The sequence below is a fragment of the Mus musculus genome, chromosome 11, assembly GCF_000001635.26.
Source record: "Mus musculus strain C57BL/6J chromosome 11, GRCm38.p6 C57BL/6J".
NCBI classification, from domain to species: domain Eukaryota; kingdom Metazoa; phylum Chordata; class Mammalia; order Rodentia; family Muridae; genus Mus; species Mus musculus.
In genome coordinates, this window is record NC_000077.6 from 50,753,677 (window position 1) to 50,770,994 (window position 17,318).

At 49.1% G+C, this 17,318-nt stretch overlaps 1 protein-coding gene and 1 non-coding gene across 3 annotated transcripts in view; one reads left to right on the forward strand and one right to left on the reverse strand.

Moving 5' to 3' along the window:
- The window catches only part of Adamts2 (a disintegrin-like and metallopeptidase (reprolysin type) with thrombospondin type 1 motif, 2), a 205,489-nt gene that overhangs the window by 151,592 nt on the left and 36,579 nt on the right, over window positions 1–17,318 (forward strand). For both annotated transcript variants that reach the window (NM_175643.3, XM_011248901.1), the window contains one exon: window positions 3,020–3,103. In NM_175643.3, coding sequence (NP_783574.1) covers window positions 3,020–3,103 — 84 coding nt within the window. The remainder of the gene's footprint in view (window positions 1–3,019; window positions 3,104–17,318) is intronic.
- On the reverse strand, window positions 2,458–4,504 carry Gm51860 (predicted gene, 51860). The gene is made up of 3 exons (NR_168696.1): window positions 3,775–4,504; window positions 2,944–3,135; window positions 2,458–2,835 (listed from the first exon to the last, which is right to left on the reverse strand).

Consider the following 17,318-nt stretch of genomic DNA (forward strand, 5'->3'; position numbering starts at 1 on the left):
TACCTCCTGCAGGTCAGCATTCCTGGGCTCCCTCTGAAACACGGCAGCACCCCAGCTCCAGATAAACTGACAACAATCCTGCCCTTGTGCCATGGGGCTCAGGCGACCCCTGGCATCTGCTGTCCATGGTTGCGAGCTGACGCCACTGTCACTTGCTCAGTGCCCAAGCATGTAGAGTCTCTGTGTGAGCTCCCTGGAGCCTCTGAGGAATGGGGCCTGTCCCTTTCACAAGCATAGGCAGCGAGGGGTCGAAGTGTGCTCTGCTTTTCTCGTTGGCCATGGGGGCCGCTTGTGCTCACCTTATCTTACCCCCCCCCCTTCAGAGAAGACCCTAAAGGCCGCAAGGTTGTCTTTGCTCCCCTGTCCCTGTCCCTTCCTGCTACAGCAAGACCTTCCAAGGCCTGGGCTCTTCCCAGCTGTGACTTTCAGCAGGAGTCTGTGAGCCCACATGACCTGGCCTTGCTCATTGTAGATAAGCAATTAAAAATATAGAAAACTCCTTTCTTCCCTAAGTAAAAGGTCTGTTTTTTGTTTTTTTTGGTTTTTTGGTTTTTTTTTTTTTTTTAAGATCTGTTGTCTCAGCACGACTGAAAAAGAAAATCTAGCTGGGGCCTCAAAGCTAAGGCAGCAGTGCTGTGGTTTGGGGGTGGGGGTCCACCCACTCCCCAAAACCTCATGCAGAATGGAGGGGCAATCCAGTTTGCCAAGTATGAAAAATACAGTTTGGGTTTTCATAAACACCATTCCATCGTGTATGTGTGTGGGGAAATCAGATCCTCGACGGAGCTCTGTGGGAAGCGCTTCTACTCTTGGTGTTACAGAGGCAACAGCGGATGGTGGGGGATGGGTGGTGGGTGAGGTGGGCACAGCCCTTGGGTTCTGCTTTCTGAGCTAAAGTGGATATTTGGGTATTCAGCTGATGTCCCTCAGCCATACTGCTAGACAGACAGGGCATGCAGGGGACTCAAGACAGCGCACAGCTCAGAGCCATGATCCCAGGTCAACCATGCTCCTGCAGCTCTGAGCCTCACTTCTTTCCCAAAAGAGACGAGGGCAGGAGAACAGAAGCCAACTTATGCTCAGAAATCTGCCTGGCTGCTCCTGTGTGTTGGGGTTGAGGGTGGCATTGTTTGGGGACCAGTGAGCTTGTTAGCTCCAGGCTCTGATTGGTGCTGTCTTTAGCCACAGCTGTGGTGACAGCAGCAGCCACTGGGCCTGCGCCTCCCAAGCCCTGGTTCCCTCTCCACCATGATGATTTGATTTTCCTCATTCCAGCTAGATTTCCGGAGGTATCTTCCTGGTGTTTAGAGGGAGAGATTACAGTTTACCAAAGAAGAATGTTTGGAAATTGGGGTGTAGAGGGCTCTGACTGGTGTAGCTTGGCCGTGTTTGACTCTCCACCATGGGCAGCCTCTCAGCCCAGTCTGCATACAGATGGCATCCATGGCTGGTCCACACCTCTCCCCTCACTGACTCACAGGTTGTCTGCCATCAGCATTTGGTGACTGTTTGCTGCTCTGCTCTGGGGCTAGGGGGAGGGGCCTCCAAGGAGGGGAAGTATAGACTGAGGGGGAGCTTAGTGGCAATGGGGCTGGAGAAGGATGGGGTACCAGTTCTGACTTGGGGGGCCTTCCAGGAGGGGGTGACTCACTCCGAGACTACACTACAAGAAGGGATAGAGCGCACTCCACCAGTGAAGGAGCGGGCAGTGAAGGGCTGGTCCAACAAGTTCTGAGTGTGAGGTGGGAAGATGGAGGCGACCAAATAGCAAGGAAACGCCTAACAGCTCTGAGCCTGAGGTTAGCCTAGCATGAGTTTCTGGAGGGTGGTAGCCACGCTGTAAAGCATGGGAAGTCATCTCCCCCCACACCCTACACACACATCCTTTTGTGGTGTGGATATCTGAGGAGGCCTACAGATGCCTGCTAAGAAGTGTGTGTGTGTGTGTGTGTGTGTGTGTGTGTGTGTGTGTGTGTGTGTGTGTGTGTGTGAGACAGGGTTTCTCTGCGTAGCCCTGGCTGTCCTGGAGCCCACTATGTAGACCAGGCTGGCCTTGGACTCCTGCTTCTGCCTCCCAAGTGCTGGGATTAAAGGCGTGCACCACCACCCGGCTTCGGACATGACCCAGAATAATATATTTTTAAAAAGTACACAAAAATAAAATAGTACTCAAAATGTGAAAGAAGACAATGACAGGCATGACATGGAACAAGGTAAGTGGGTGGGGCAAGAGACCTAGTGATGATAACTGCTCTCACTAATGGGATGAAAGTAGAGTTAATCATGGTCCAAATGGTCCACATCTTCAACTGCAGCATCCTGCAGAATCCTTCAGCATCCACAGAGCTCTGGTGCAGGACCCTCTCAAGTATCCAGATCGCTGGGGTAATATGTGTGTCATTTGGGTTTAACCTACACACACTCTCCCACATACATCAAGTAATCTATATTACTTACAGTGCTTCATAACACACAAGTGCCGTTCTATTGCTTAGAAGGGGGGGGGGGGAGTCTATACATTTTCTGCCAACTTTTCTCCAAATAATTTTGACCTGGGTTGATTGAATGCATGGGTGCGGGGTTGTGGGATACAAGTGTGGATTGTAGCACGTGCACGGGTAACATTTCCCACCGAGCAGCAACAGCCAGGAGTGGCTTCTGCTCTGACAACAGCTCTCATTCCTTCTGGAAGGAGCTCCATGCTTCAGTGGGAGATGGCGGCGAGTGAATTCTCTGGTTCAAGTTCAGCTCTAAGTGAAGACTCTGTGGGCCAGCAGGCGGGGTGTCTCAGGGGGACGCTTCAGAAATCCAGGCAGGTGTTTGTAGCAGCCAGGGCTGGAGAAGGTCATGGAGGGATGAATCAAGAGGTAGTTTTAGAATTGATGGACAATTGGAGGTAAGTTTGCAAAGAGAAAGAGACAGGTGGGGTCCCTGGGTTCTTACCTGGGGCTTTAGGGACAAGATGCCAGAATCGAGTTTGGCACATGGTTCCTGATCATATCTCCCTGTTGTCTTTCAGGTCAACGAAATCTACCATGATGAGTCGTTGGGGGCCCACATCAATGTGGTGCTGGTGAGGATTATCCTGCTGAGCCACGCAAAGGTGGGTTTTCCTGCCCAACACACCACCTCTCTCTGAAATGAATGGGGCATCCTTTGAGATTTTTTTCTTTCACACTGCCCTGACTTTCTCTGGACACTCTAGGGTCCTATAACAAGCAAGAAGCTGTGAATCCACACCCACTATAGACTCCATACACCCTTCACCGTGACACATGACCCTTTTTTTAAATTAGGTATTTTCCTCATTTACATTTCCAATGCTATCCCAAAAGTCCCCCATACCCTCCCCCCCACTCCCCTACCCACCCATTCCCACTATTTGGCCCTGGAGTTCCCCTGTACATATAAGGTTTGCAAGTCCAATGGGCCTCTCTTTCCAGTGATGGCCTCTCTTTCCAGTGATGGCCAACTAGGCCATCTTTTGATACATATGCAGCTAGAGTCAAGAGCTCTGGGGTACTGGTTAGTTCATAATGTTGTTCCACCTATAGGGTTGCAGATCCCTTTAGCTCCTTGGGTACTTTCTCTAGCTCCTCCATTGGGGGCCCTGTGATCCATCCACTAGCTGACTGTGAGCATCCACTTCTGTGTTTGCTAGGCCCCGGCGTGGTCTCACTAGAGACAGCTATATCAGGGTCCTTTTTTTATAATGCAAGTTCTGTTACTCCATGAGGTAAGGCCAACTGACCTTACCACACTGAGACTCCTTACCACTGCAGAGAGAGCTGTGGTCCCACGAGGCTGAGGCACAGGCAGCATGGGTGTGGCCAGGACTCTGGATTCAAGGACCTCTTGCTGTGTAGTCTTAGTAAGAGAGAGTGGGGGAGGCAGTGAGCAGGCTCCTGGGGCCCTCACTATAGAGTCTTGGCGGATTCAGGAACAAGGCTGCCCCAAGGTGACTGAAATTGGCCCTGAGGGATTTGGGCAGGTAAATGGCATCCCAGAGCGTAAGCCAGCAAATGAGGTTGAGCTGAGACTGGGATTCTGTCTTCGAGGTGGCTCAGGGGGTCCAGGTTCTGAATAGCTGGTTTTCTTATGAAAGGCACGTTCAAATTATTTGCTGTGTATAGCAATGTCTCTGATATCAGGGAATCTCTGGCTCATGTTATCTGCCATCCACCTCTGAGCAAATCTAAAATCTCTCTTCTCTGACCACCAGAGGGAGCCACCAGGCCCCTCTGCCCCCATCTTTCTTGCTCTTGAATGTTGAACCACCAGGTCCCTCTGCCCCCATTTTTTTTTTGTTGTTGTTGTTCTTGAACGCTGAGCCCCTCCCCCAGGGTCCTGGAGGGTGGATTAGTTACTCTTGTTACTATGACAAAGTGCCTGACAGAAGCAATTTCAGGAGCGATTTATTTCCGCTCACATAAAATGTTCCAAAGAAGGCCATTAGGCACAGAGGAGAGACCAGCAGAAAGCTAACTGAGGGCGTGTTTAATCTGGGGCTCAGGCTTTTTAAGCTTTGCGTGTTTAGGGTCCTGGTGATGGGGCGGGGCGAGGGCAGTGGATTATGAAGTCATGTTTCCTTGTCATTCGGAGGGATGAGTGCACTGGATGTGGCACTGGAGAGTGCTTTAAAACCACACAAGTGTTTACGTCTCAATGAAAATGTCAGTGAATTTTCTATGATTAAAAACTAAAGCCCTTCCCAGGCAGTGTACGCCAGTGAAGTGCGCCAAGTGTGACGACATGTGAGAGAAGAATACTTAGAACCTTAAAAACATTCGAACCACTTTGAAAAGCTTGGGCTTGTAGGACTTTTGTCAGTTGGTTTGTTTGTTGTTTGTCTCATGTAGCCCAGGATAGCCTCAAGCTCACTCTGTAATTTGCAAGGACGACCCTGCACTTCTAATCCTCCTGTCTCCATCTTTCAAGTGTTTGGGTTATAGGCATGCACCAGCACCCCTGTTTTTATGTGGTGCTGGAGACTGAGCCCAAGGCTTCAAGCGTGCTAAGCAAGCACTCTGCCACGTGAGCTACACGCCCTGACCTTGAAAACACTTTTGTGAAAACTGCCTGGGACGAATAGAACTGCAGCTGAAGATGGTCTGGTTTGACTGGGAACTTGTGCGCTCATGCATTTGGGGCCAGGGTGAGGGGAAGTGCTGAAACCTCTCTCCCAGGTCACTGTGTGACAACTGTAATAAAACCTACAGAACACTTCTCCTCCTAGCAGGGGAAGCACGGGGGGGGGGGGGGGGGGGGCATCAGCTCCACGAGAAAGCTGTGGGCAGATTCTTCCTGCCCTGCTGTGGGCACTCCTAACCAAGTCTGATTAGTTTTTTTGTCAACTCAACACAAGCCAGGATCCTCTGGAAAGGGGGACCCTCAATTGAGAAAAGGTCTCCATAAGATTGGCTTATAGACAAGTCTTCAGGGCATTTCTTTTGATTGGTGATATGGGAGAAGTCAGCCTGTCTGGGCAGTGCCACCCTTGGTCATGTGGCTTCAGATGGTACAAGAAATCAAGCTGAAGATGTCATGAGGAGCATGTCAGTGACTGGTACTCCTCCATGGCCTCCGCTTAGGCTCCTGCCCGAGTTCCCTCATCATCAGCTCTGATCAGTACCTGCAAGCCAAGTGTACCCTTCCCTTTGCAAGTTGCTTCTGGTCATGGTGTTTATGGCAGCAATATGAAGCTCCCCTTCAGGGGAGCTAACCCTGCTTCCCCAGACTGGGTCACTCCAGCTCTTCCATCCTGGCCAGGAGCCTCGCTGTCTCGGGAACCTCCAAGCTCTTGGCGTGAAGGACGGGGATGAGAATACCTCCATTTAATTGGGGAAATGGGTCTGTACTCTACTGTGGACATGCTGCCTGTGATAGCTCCGTGGAGAGTCATTCTGAGCACAGACACTGAACAAGGCTGATATCAAAATACAGAAGCGCACGTTGTTTTGTATTCTCCCTTCCTTTTTTGGGGGGGGGGGTTGTTTTTTTGTTTTTTGTTTTTGTTTTGTTTTGTTTTTGTTTTTGTTTTTTATTTTTTCGAGACAGGGTTTCTCTGTGTAGCCCTGGCTGTCCTGGAACTCACTCTGTAGACCAGGCTGGCCTCGAACTCAGAAATCCACCTGCCTCTGCCTCCCAAGTGCTGGGATTAAAGGCGTGCGCCACCACCGCCCAGCGTATTCTCCCTTCTTAATTGTTCCTAGAAGAGAGTGAGAGAACACCAGGCAGTGTAGATCATTCAAGCTGGAAACGAGGAAGCCCTGGACTTTCCCTGCTTCTGCTTTTCAAACAAAAATCATATACTTTGATTTTTGAATGTGTTTATATATTTTTTTGTCTTTTTAATTTTATTTTTGAGATTATAATTATCTCATTTCTCCCCTTCCCTTTCTACCTCCAAATCTTTCTTGATACCTTTCCTTGCTCTCCTTCAAATCCCTGGCCTCTTTTTCATTAATTGTTGTTATATGTATATGTGTGTGCATATAGACATCATATGTGTGTGCATATAGACATCATATGTGTGTGCATATAGACATCATATGTGTGTGCATATAGACATCATATGTGTGTGCATATAGACATCATATGTGTGTGCATATAGACATCATATGTGTGTGCACATAGACATCATATGTGTGTGCACATAGACATCATATGTGTGTGCACATAGACATCATATGTGTGTGCATATAGACATTATATGTGTGTGCATATAGACATCATATGTGTGTGCACATAGACATCATATGTGTGTGCATATAGACATATACTCCTAAGCATTACCTGCCCAGTCTGAGTAATTATACTTGTATGTGTGTTTTCAGGGTTGACCATTTAGTCTTAGATAACCAGGTGGTGTGCTCTTTTCTGGGGAAGTCTATTTCTCCTGCTCTTGATATCCCTTCACCGTCTGTGGGTCTTCGTGTAGGTGGAGGCCTTGTGCCGGCCCCTCCCCTCCATATTAGCATCTTGGTTACAACCTTGTTCAGTTCATATTTCAGCAGCCATGTTGGTGAGACTTCATGAGCAGAGCTTCTGAAATTAGTAGGAGACACAGACTCATGGCTAACGTCCTGATCCTCTGGCTCTAACAGTCTTTCTGCCTCTTCTGCAATGTCCCCTGAGCCTTAGGTGTGAAGATTTTTAGATGTATCCATGGGAACTGGGATCTACAACTCTGCATTTTGATTGGTTGGGGTTTTCTGTAAAGTTCTCCATTTCTCCCTGTTCTTATGGTACGTATGATCTGTGCAGAGAGGGAGGAAAGCCTTCCGTGGTTTGGTCTGAACATCAAGTGATAGCCCGAAGCCACTGCCTGATCCTTAAAGCTGCTGTCTGATCCTCATCACACTAGATCAAAGTTTAAAAACCGTGTATTTTGTTCCTGAACTGTGCTGACAAAGCCATGGGTACTATTAGGCCTGAAGAGTGTCTGTCTGTCTGTCTCCTAGTCTGGATACTGAATGGGGGTGGGGAGGGGGGTAAGACTTGCAGCTTTGTGCTGGAAGGGGAGGGGTAATAGCAGAGAGTAGAGAGAAGAAAGCTAGGATGGAGGCACTGGGCTCTGCCATGCACGTGGCTTGTGGCACTGGAGAGATGGTTCAGGTTTGGATCCCTCTGCAGTCACGAGGAGTTTGAATCCAAATTAGTACATAATAAGATGAAATGTCTGTGCAAATGCCTGCACCCCCAGCTTCAGGGAGATGGAGACAGAAAGAGTGGTCAGGGGGTTATGGCAATCTTGTCTGGTTCAGAGAGGGAGAGGGAGGGAGTGAAGAAGGAGGAGGAGGAGAAGAGGAGAAGAAGAAAGGGGAGGATGAGGAGGAGGAGGAGGAGGAGGAGGAGGAAGAAGAAGAAGAAGAAGAAGAAGAAGAAGAAGAAGAAGAAGAAGAAGAAGAAGAAGAAAGAGAGAGAGAGATTCTTAAAATAGAGTGAAAGAGGAGGACACCGGTGTCCGACTGGGCAGTATATATACACAAGTATGCACACACATATGTACATACACACTCTCTTACACACTAAATAAAAAATCCAGACCGGGAACTGAGAATGTAGCTTATTTGGCAAATCCATGGGTTTAGCCCCCAGCACTGTATGAACAGGGGTAGGGATGGAGTTGCCATATACCCATAACCTCAGCACTAGTGAGTTGGAAGCTGGAACATCAGGAGTTCAAGGCCATCCTTGCCTAAATAGTGAGTTCAAGACCATCCTGGGATACATGAGAGCCTATCTCAAAAATGAATTAATAAAAGCCAGATTGGTCATCCCAAAAGGATCCATCCATGTGCCCTCTCCCACGAAGTTTGGCTTTCTTAAGGTGGCATGATCTGATTGCACTCCCAACGGGGTTCCCACACTGAGGACACTGTTGTCATTAATGGAAAAGTGTGTAGCAAGGCTACAGTGATGGAGAAAGGAAGGCAGATTAAAGAACATGCTGGAAGGCCTCCTTCAGAGCACCTGGGAGCTAGGTGGGTGCAGGCGGAGAGACACAGCCAGACACAGAGAGACACAGGCCCTGACCTGCTGTGGGTCACATGTTGGTTCTTCTTTGAAGTTTCACTACGAAGTGTTGGTCCTTGGGAGGCAGTACCTGAGGGCACAGAACCTGTCAGATGGCGGGGGGGGAGGGGGGCTCTTTAGGTCATTGGGGAATGTTAACGAAAGGGATGCAGAACTCTGCTTCCTCTCTGCCTCTGCTCCCATTAGAGACATGGCCAGGTGCTCCTGCCATGGTGCGTCACCTTCATTCGGGACCATATCAACAAGGCTCTTGGACTTCTAACCTCCCAAAACGATGAACTAAATGAACCTTTTCTGCTTATAAAGTTCGTTGTTTTGAGCATTTTCCCACAGGAGCAAAAGACTTAGGGACACACGCAAGTCAGGAAGTGCAGGATGATAAGCTGCTGACTCAGGGAGAAGCTCGTGAGTTCAACTGAGGCCGGCAGTATCGAAGGTGCACCAGGTGCTTGGCGCCACCCCAGCCTAGGTGCCAGGATAGATCAGCCTGGCATCCCACAGGGAAACCTGGAGCGTAGGGATAAAGATGAGAAGTTTGCACCGTGGAGTGGGCCGTGTGAGGTGAAGGCTGAGAAAGAGATCCTAGGGAAGATGATGACAGATGGGCAGAACAGGGGTGACAGGGGCAGGGAAGCTGGGAGGGTCTCTTGTTTCTAAGACAACATCCTGAGAGATGATAGCCAGACAGTCAACATTGTATTTAAAGGACGGAAAAGAAGCGAGCTTCCCTGAAGGTGTTCCGTACAGCTGAATGGTAATAGATGTTTACACAGAAAAAGAGCTGGGCAGGCGGTGCTCCTAAAGCAAAGGAAAGCAGGTGATCCCCCCCACACACACACAGGTGCTCCCCCCACCCCACCCCCCATGGCATCGTGTCCCAGGGACTGTGGAATGTGCGTGGTGAAGCTCTGTGGGAACACGGGCACACGCCGTTCTTCAAACCTCTTTCTCGGTGGATCCCTCCAGACATTCCACAGGACTTGCTTTGGAAACTGTCACCTTGGAGGCGGTGGCAGTAAAACTAGCAACAGGTGGGTCCTTCCATGCACACAAGGACCTGAATGTGGATCCCTGGCATTTGTTTAAAAACAATCTGGGGGTGGAAGGATGTGTTTATAACCCCAGCACCGGGTCAGCAGATATAGAAGAAGCCCTGGAGGTCACTGACCAGACAACACAGCCAGACCAAGGAGGTCCAGGTCCAGGGAGAGACCCTGACTCAAAAATAAGGGGGCTGCAATTGAGAACAACACCCAGTATTGACTTCCTGCCTCCACAGGTATAACACACAAACACAAACACACACACACAATCAAGACACATAAGTTTGTTGACACGTGTTTCTCATACTCTGATTCTAAAGGTTCTTAGATTTAAATGACAAGAAATTAATATTTGAGAAGAGCAGACAAAATTATAATCATTTTCGATTAAAACTCAAGAGAATCCATTGTAAAAATCCACGGAGTTAAAACTTTAGTGATAAAGACAAACACAGCCACATCACTTAATGGGCACAGATCCTGAGATGTGAAAGTGGGTAATTGTGTCACTGTGTTGAGGTCACAGTGCACTCAAACTAAGACAGAATGCCATGGTGTCACAAGATGGTATCACCTCACGGGATCACTATTGTTTATGCCGTCTGGCTTTGACTGAAATTTCATAAGCAAACATTGTGACCCAACAACACCTGTAGTCGAGCTAATTGAGAAAACAAAGCTCTCTGCACCAAGGCCAGAGTGATAGCTTAGCAATTAAAAGGGCTGACTGCTCTTGCAGAGGCCCCAAGTTTGGTTCCCAGCACCTCCAACTGATTGGAACTCCAGTTCCAGGAAAGCTGACTCCCTCTTCTGGCTTCTGTGGGATCCTGCATGTACATGGTGCACATTGACAAAATGAATTTACACAAAGACACATGAATTTTTAAAAGCATCCCCTGAATCACAGAAATCCAAATATGTTTCTGAGGTAGTACAAGACAGATGTATAACATACAGAAAGAAAGGGGTATTCATGACAGTAAAATTAAAAAAGCAAAAAAACAACCAAACAACAACAAACCACACTGTTTCTTCTAGAAAGACTGAGAAAGGAGAGATGGTTTTTCTAGGTTAATAGTTGGATATTTGATGGGATGGTTCTGGGTTTTTTTGGTTTTTTTGTTTTTAAAAGGAACATTCAAGAACAGGTGTGTGTCCTGTGGCAAGATGGTGCAAGGATAGCTTGCTGCCCTGGTGTCTGGGACGAAACCCTCGTGAACTGGGACAGGAATCCAATCCACCTTTGGAATCTTGGCATCCTGGATGTAGAAGTGCAGACAGGGAGAACGCTGTGCTGGTGCGGCAGTCTGGAGAGTTGGGGCAGAGGGACTAGAGAGAGGATGGATTGCTTCTGGCCTGCATGTAGAGGACTCAGAGCTGGGAACGGACATTCTCAGACTATAGCATAGAAGAAACCACAGAGGTGTGTTAGCTTTTAGTCCCTGGACTGAAATACCCAAGGCAGGAAACGTAAAAGGAGGGAGAACCTGTGTCCAAGCCGTGATTGCAGAGGTTTCATTCATGTCTGTTCAACCTGTTTCTTTGAAGCCTTTAGTGGTGGGGCAGCCTGGGGGAAGTGTGGAGCAAGCAAAGGGTATCCACCTCTGGAACAGAGGTGGGGAGAGGTTGGAAAGCAAAGACAGAGAAGAGAATGAGTCACAACCCCCCTCTTCCAAGGCATGACCCCCAATGACCTAACTTCCTCCCACAAGGCTCCTCCCCCAAAAGAGTCTACCACCCAAGGGCACCTCCACTGGTGAGCAAGCCTTTAACAGACCCCTTGGGGGACAGCGTAGAACTAAATGACAAGAAGCATTGTGCTTGACTGTGGGCAGTCTCTGGCTGCAGGTCCAGGGGCAGCATCTTGGCGGAGGAGGGTGGGGTGGGGGAGAGGCTATGTGCCCCCTGGGGTCATAGGTGACAGAGGACAGGAGTGCTCCACTCCAGGGCAGCTGCCAGTATCCACGGAGTCTGGCAAAACAGGGAATCCAGCCTCTAGCCCCATTTGATTGCACACCAATACTTCTGCAGATGAATTATTAGAAAAGGCAAATGTGGCTGAGCCTAAGATATTAAAAAAAAAGAGCCCTGCTTTTTTATGATTAAACCCCATAAATTTTCTGAGACGCTCACTCCCTCCAGTTACTTGTGAAAGTTCCTCATTTCTTCACTTCTCTTGTGTGGAAGGCACCCATGGCCACAGGTCACAGACTACCTTGCATAGCTCCGGAGATGAGGTTCTGTGTCAGGGTCTCCAAAGAGTGCCATGTTTGTACAAGATGTACTCTGAGCTCAGGCGCCCTGGCCTCCTGAGTACATTCTGGGGTGTACAGGAACGAGAGCTGTACAGCTGTTCCTTGTCAAGTGACAGATAAGATGCCAGCACCATGAAGCTACACAATGAGGTGAGGCAGACCTTGGGCACAGTGGCCAGGCAGAGATCTGAGGGCTGAGAGGCTCAGCGTCTACTGCCACCTCCACACCCTACATAGCCTCAGTAATGGAGAAAGCAAAGCTGGGGGTTGGGAGAGGGACTAGATGGGGCTGTGGGGATGGGACAGGTGAATTCTGGGAAGGTACTCAGCATGCTACCTCTGGGTTCCTACTGGGTCTGTGATGGTAAAGCTTGGTTGTCAGCGGGATAGGATCTGGACTCACTGTGGAAACAAGTCTCTGGTTAACTGTGGCTGGAAGAGCCACCCTGAATGTGGACGGCACCATATGTAGGCTGGGGTCCTGGGTTGAAGAACAGGGAGAAAGCCAACCGAGCTTCCTGGTGGTGGGTGTCTGTCATGTGACCAGCCACCTCCTATTCCTGCCCTTGAACTGAGAGCCAAGAGAGGCCCCTCGTCCTTTAAGTTGACTTTGTCAGGCAGTTTGTCACAGAAACGGGACTGGTGACTAATACAAGGAATGCGACCTCATCTCTGAGAGAGTTTAAGCCCTGTAAAACCAAGGTGGCTGGAGCCAGGAAGTCCTAAGCTGTGCTTACCACAGTCAGGGTGCACTCTAGGGCCTATAAAACTATGACTTAGTCTTTGGCAAAAAGTGGCACAGACCCATAGCTCCTACTATGCATCCCTAGTTGTCACTGTATCAGCTCCCACCCCCTAGTCCCTCCCTGCCTCATCTCCAGGTCCCATTAGGCTCCAGTGGGGGCAAAATTGGCAACCTTACATGAGAGGTATGCTGTTTATCTCGAGCTCACGGGAGGCCTCCGAGTCATCTCAAGCTCTTCCTAAAACAACATTTTTCTCCATTTCTTTATATATATATATATATATATATATATATATATATATATATATATATATATATATATATATATATGAAGCAGAAGAAAAGAGATTATCTTATTTTATACAATATGCCACCAGCCAGGGAGCCGAGCATCAGCCGCACTCGTGGGTTGCATAGCAACTGGCTTTTCAATTGATTTTTTTTTTTTTTGAGAAGGAACCAAAGCTACTCGAGTGTTCTCATTTTAAATATTTCCTTGGATGATGGAAATCAAAGGAAATGGAGATGAGAGATTTGGGGACATTCCGAGGACATAAGGTATCTTGTGAAGGCTAGCTTGAGACAGGGTGTGCTCTGCTTGTTGAAATTTGTCAGCATTTGGGTGAAAGGTCAGACGTTCCTGGTCTATTAGTAGAAGGCGGAGACATGCTGGGAGGAAAGGAGTCTGCAGGCTAAAGCCTTGGGCCAACACCGTTGTGGTTTTGCCATGTGTCCCACTGTAGAAAGAGCAGAGAGGATCCTGGGATGGATGGGAGAGAGCCTTCTTTCAGATAGCCTTGAATCAAAGACCCTAGGGGCCAAGCTCAGTCTATACTTTAGTCTGGGAAAGACCCCCTGGCATAATTACCTGTCGCCAGCCATCCTAGGCACACCTCCTCACCAGAGCCATTAGGTCTAGAATAGATGAGACAGTGCTAATGCTGGACGCTACCACCGGAGGGCGCCTCTGTCCTTTTGATCTGGTCTAATGAGTCTACCTTAGGTTGATACTTAATAAATGACAGTTTATTGCTCATAGTTCTGAAGGCCAGAAAGTCCAAAGTCTGAATGTCAGGAGATCTGGAGTCCTCACAGGTAGCTTCATGCTCATGAGTGGTGGATGGGACAGGTCTCAGAGCTATATGAGAGCCACTCTAGTTCAGGGACCTTTGTCCTACTGACCTGATAACTTTCTAGGGTTCCACATCTTAATACTATTGTATTAGAAATTAGGTTCCAAGATATAAAGTCTAATTTTTAGACCATGTCAGGAGTTCTTATTTAACACTGAATCCTGTTCTAGTAGCTTGGTTTTCTTCGATGGGTATACCTTCTTGCCTGCTTTCCCCTGGCGGGTCTAGAAGGCACCTGTACCATGACTTCTGAGCCACCCACATCACCTTGCATGCCACAGATGGGAACAGAAGACACCAGCCTTGGGGAGTCCCCGAGGCTGCAGGCAGTCAGGCTAGATAGAGCAGAACTTGTTTTGAAGCCATCAGAGATGGTGGGCCCTGGTCCTGGCATTCATGCCAGCCCAGGGGTACGTGTGGGACCTTGGATGACTTACTTAACATGGCAGAATCTTGTTTTCTGAGCAAGAGGAAGTCTGAGGGACCCCAGTGCTTGACAGGAATGACTGCAGTCACGGAGATCAGACGGACTGCTGACTCTTCACTGTCTGAAGCCCCCACCCCCACCCCCACCTGGCTTTCAGGCTCCCTTCGCTGGGAGTCAGATGACTTTATTTATACCTCCTTCGGGGATTCCAGGCCCTGTGGTCCAGCGGTATTTCTCCCCAAGGAGGAGAGTACAGTCACATAACCGTCAAAGCCGTGTATGTTTTAATCACTCCGTCTTGGTGATGTTGCCTGGGAGGACGCGTCATAGTGTCCTCAGAGCCTTGCTCAGCTCACTGTCTCAGGCATCCTGTCATGGGACTGACAGGCATCCCCTGATGATAAGGGGGCACCCATAGTCACTGTCACCATCTCCATATGACAGTGAAAACGTGGCTCCACGGGGTGAGTGATCTACCAAAAGTCATACATGACAGCCACTTTGTCCCTAGAGGATGAGCCAGTTGCTGTCATTCTGTCAGGCTAGAGAGCACAGATCTTGGGTGAGCTGAGCCTGGCTCCCCTGTGCCATTCCCCCTATGTCCAATGCTCCCAACCGATGGTTCTACAACTTTATGCCCACACTCACGGACTCGGGTTGATGTTTAGAGACACTTTCACTGTTATAATTTGGGAGATGCTCAGGACACACACACACACACACACACACACACACACACACACACACACACAGTTAACTGGCCCCAAAGGTCAGCAATACTGAAGCTGAGAAGAGAGCTCTACACAGCCTGAATCTCAGCCCTGTGTGTGCTTTCTTAATTCCTGCCTGGTGGGCTAGCCTGAGGTCTCCCAGGGCCAGGGCATTCTGGGATGGGTTTGGTACCAGCTGAAGCCAGGTCTCCTTGCAGCCTGAACCACTGGCACTAGAGTGGGCCACATGGTCACTGCCAGAGTAGACAAGGAAAAAGACTTGTGGGTATGGACTGTGTCTTGCTTTCTTAAGGGAAGGGTTTATATCCGTTTATAGCTCCAGGTTACAGTCCATTATGGAGGGAAAAGCCACAGTGGCAAGAGCTTGAGGTAGCTGGTCATGTCACATTATCCGTCAAACCAAAGAACAACCTATCCTTAGCTCTGTTCAGTTCTGTCCTCCCCAGGCTTCCAGTCAGCAAATGGCGCCACCATGGTGGGTGTGTCTTCTCACCTCAGTTAACAGAATCAATACAATCCCTTACAGGCACGCTCAAATCTCCCAGGGGATTATAGATTCTCAGATGGGTGTTAACAATAACTATTGCAAACTGGATGTCCTGCCCAAACAGTCACAGGTCAAAGTTCCTGAGCCCTAAGCTGGGTACTCAGGTTGGACCCAAACACTTTGGGTCAGAGGAGCCCAGAAAGGGACTGAAAGTGTCCAAGAACAGTAGTGCACCCTGTACCCCACACCTCCAGCTCCCTGTCCGTGGCCCTGGGATTGGGTGTGTGCTCACAGACACCACGTGGTGGCGCCCAGCCTGCAGAGCCTTCCTGTTGGCAGGCATGGAGACTGGCCTCCAAACAGCAGATCCCGTTTTTTCTGTCTCCTTGACCGAAGGAGGGAAGAACATAAATAATTCAGCGCATTCCACAGTAAACAGTCAAGTGTCAAGAGAGCAGCGGTTGGAATACAGCTCTCTGCACAAGCCTTAATTGGTTTGTTTAGGGTGAGACCCCAGAATCTGTCTGGTGTCTAGAGGGCTACCATTGCCCGGCTGCAAGTCAGATCTGCCGCCCAGCCTGGAGGAGCTGTGTTCCTTAGCCTGCCGACCTCCCTCAGGATCTTGGCATTGCATTCTTGTAGCAGCAGCGCCACCTGGTGGTTATTTCCATAGCCCGCCCTTCCTTTGCCTTCTGTCTAGAAGTAGACCTACTTCCAGCCAAACTTCCTCCTAACCTTTGTATGACGTCCACCTCCACCTCAGGATTTGGAGTCAACGACTTTAATGGCAAGAGGTGAAGTTTCTTATCTGGGAATTAGGATAATGACAGTGCTTATGTCCTAGGCAGTTTTGAATTTTAAATGAGACGTATGCAGAGGCTTGTTCTCAAAGAGCCAAGAATTTGGCTGTTGCCATCAGCATTTGGGCTTGTCCCTGCTGGTGATGCTTTTCCATGAGTTCCTAGGAATGTTCCTGCAGCCTCTAGGCCCTCCCTGGCCCAGCGTGACTCTCCAGCGTGTGTATATTTGATTTTTGTTCATTCATTAATTCATCCCATTTGTGATCATCATGAATGCTCATTGAACAGCACAGGGACAGCCTCGACCCTGTCTAACAAGCAGTGTATCTAGATATGGCCCTGTGGGAGCCCACAGCCAGCTTGGGTCTCTCTCCAAGGGCCTAGACATGTTCAGTTGTCCTAGATATCTCTGCCTCAAGCTAAGCTCTTTAAAAGGTGTTTAAATAATGTGTGCATGTGTGGAGGTCAGTAGGCATGGTTATGTGCATGAGAGTAGGGAAGGTCCTCTGAGCTGGAGCTGGGGCTACAGGTCCTCTGCAAGAGCAGTATGCACTCTTGAGCACTGATCCATCTCTCCAGACCCTTGGGAGGAGTCTTTTAAGGTCATGTGGGGAAAGACAGCTTGTGGGTCCCAAGTGGAAAGTATGGAGGGTGAGGGAAAAGGGCATGGGGAAAGAGACAGAAACTTCTTTGTGCTTCTAAGGCACATCAGCTGCTTTTCAGCCCTTTAAGCCTCGATTCTATTAGCTTAGCTTGGGTGGCTTAGCTTGGGCCCCAAGGTTGCCTCTTGGCCTGAAGGCGACCAATTGTATATACATTTAGTGGTGGATCCTGTTCCTTGGAATCAGGAAGCAGGCACTCCCTGGAGATTTCACCAGGTGAACAAACTATACAGAAAAGACCATCTTCAAGATAGATTCGCCACAGCACCGTGACCAGATCGCACACCCTCCCTGTTAAGTCGTGAGGCACTCCCCACACATCCTCTGCCCATGTCCACACCCCCTGGCCCTGACATCTCCTGTCGCCCACCAGATGTTGACCCTTTAACAGTGCAGTGAGCCACACTTACTTCCCCTTCCTGACTGCTCCCCCCCATAAGAATCTGCTCTTTCTAAAATGCATATGTGCCCTGTCCTTAGCCCTGGATACAATATTG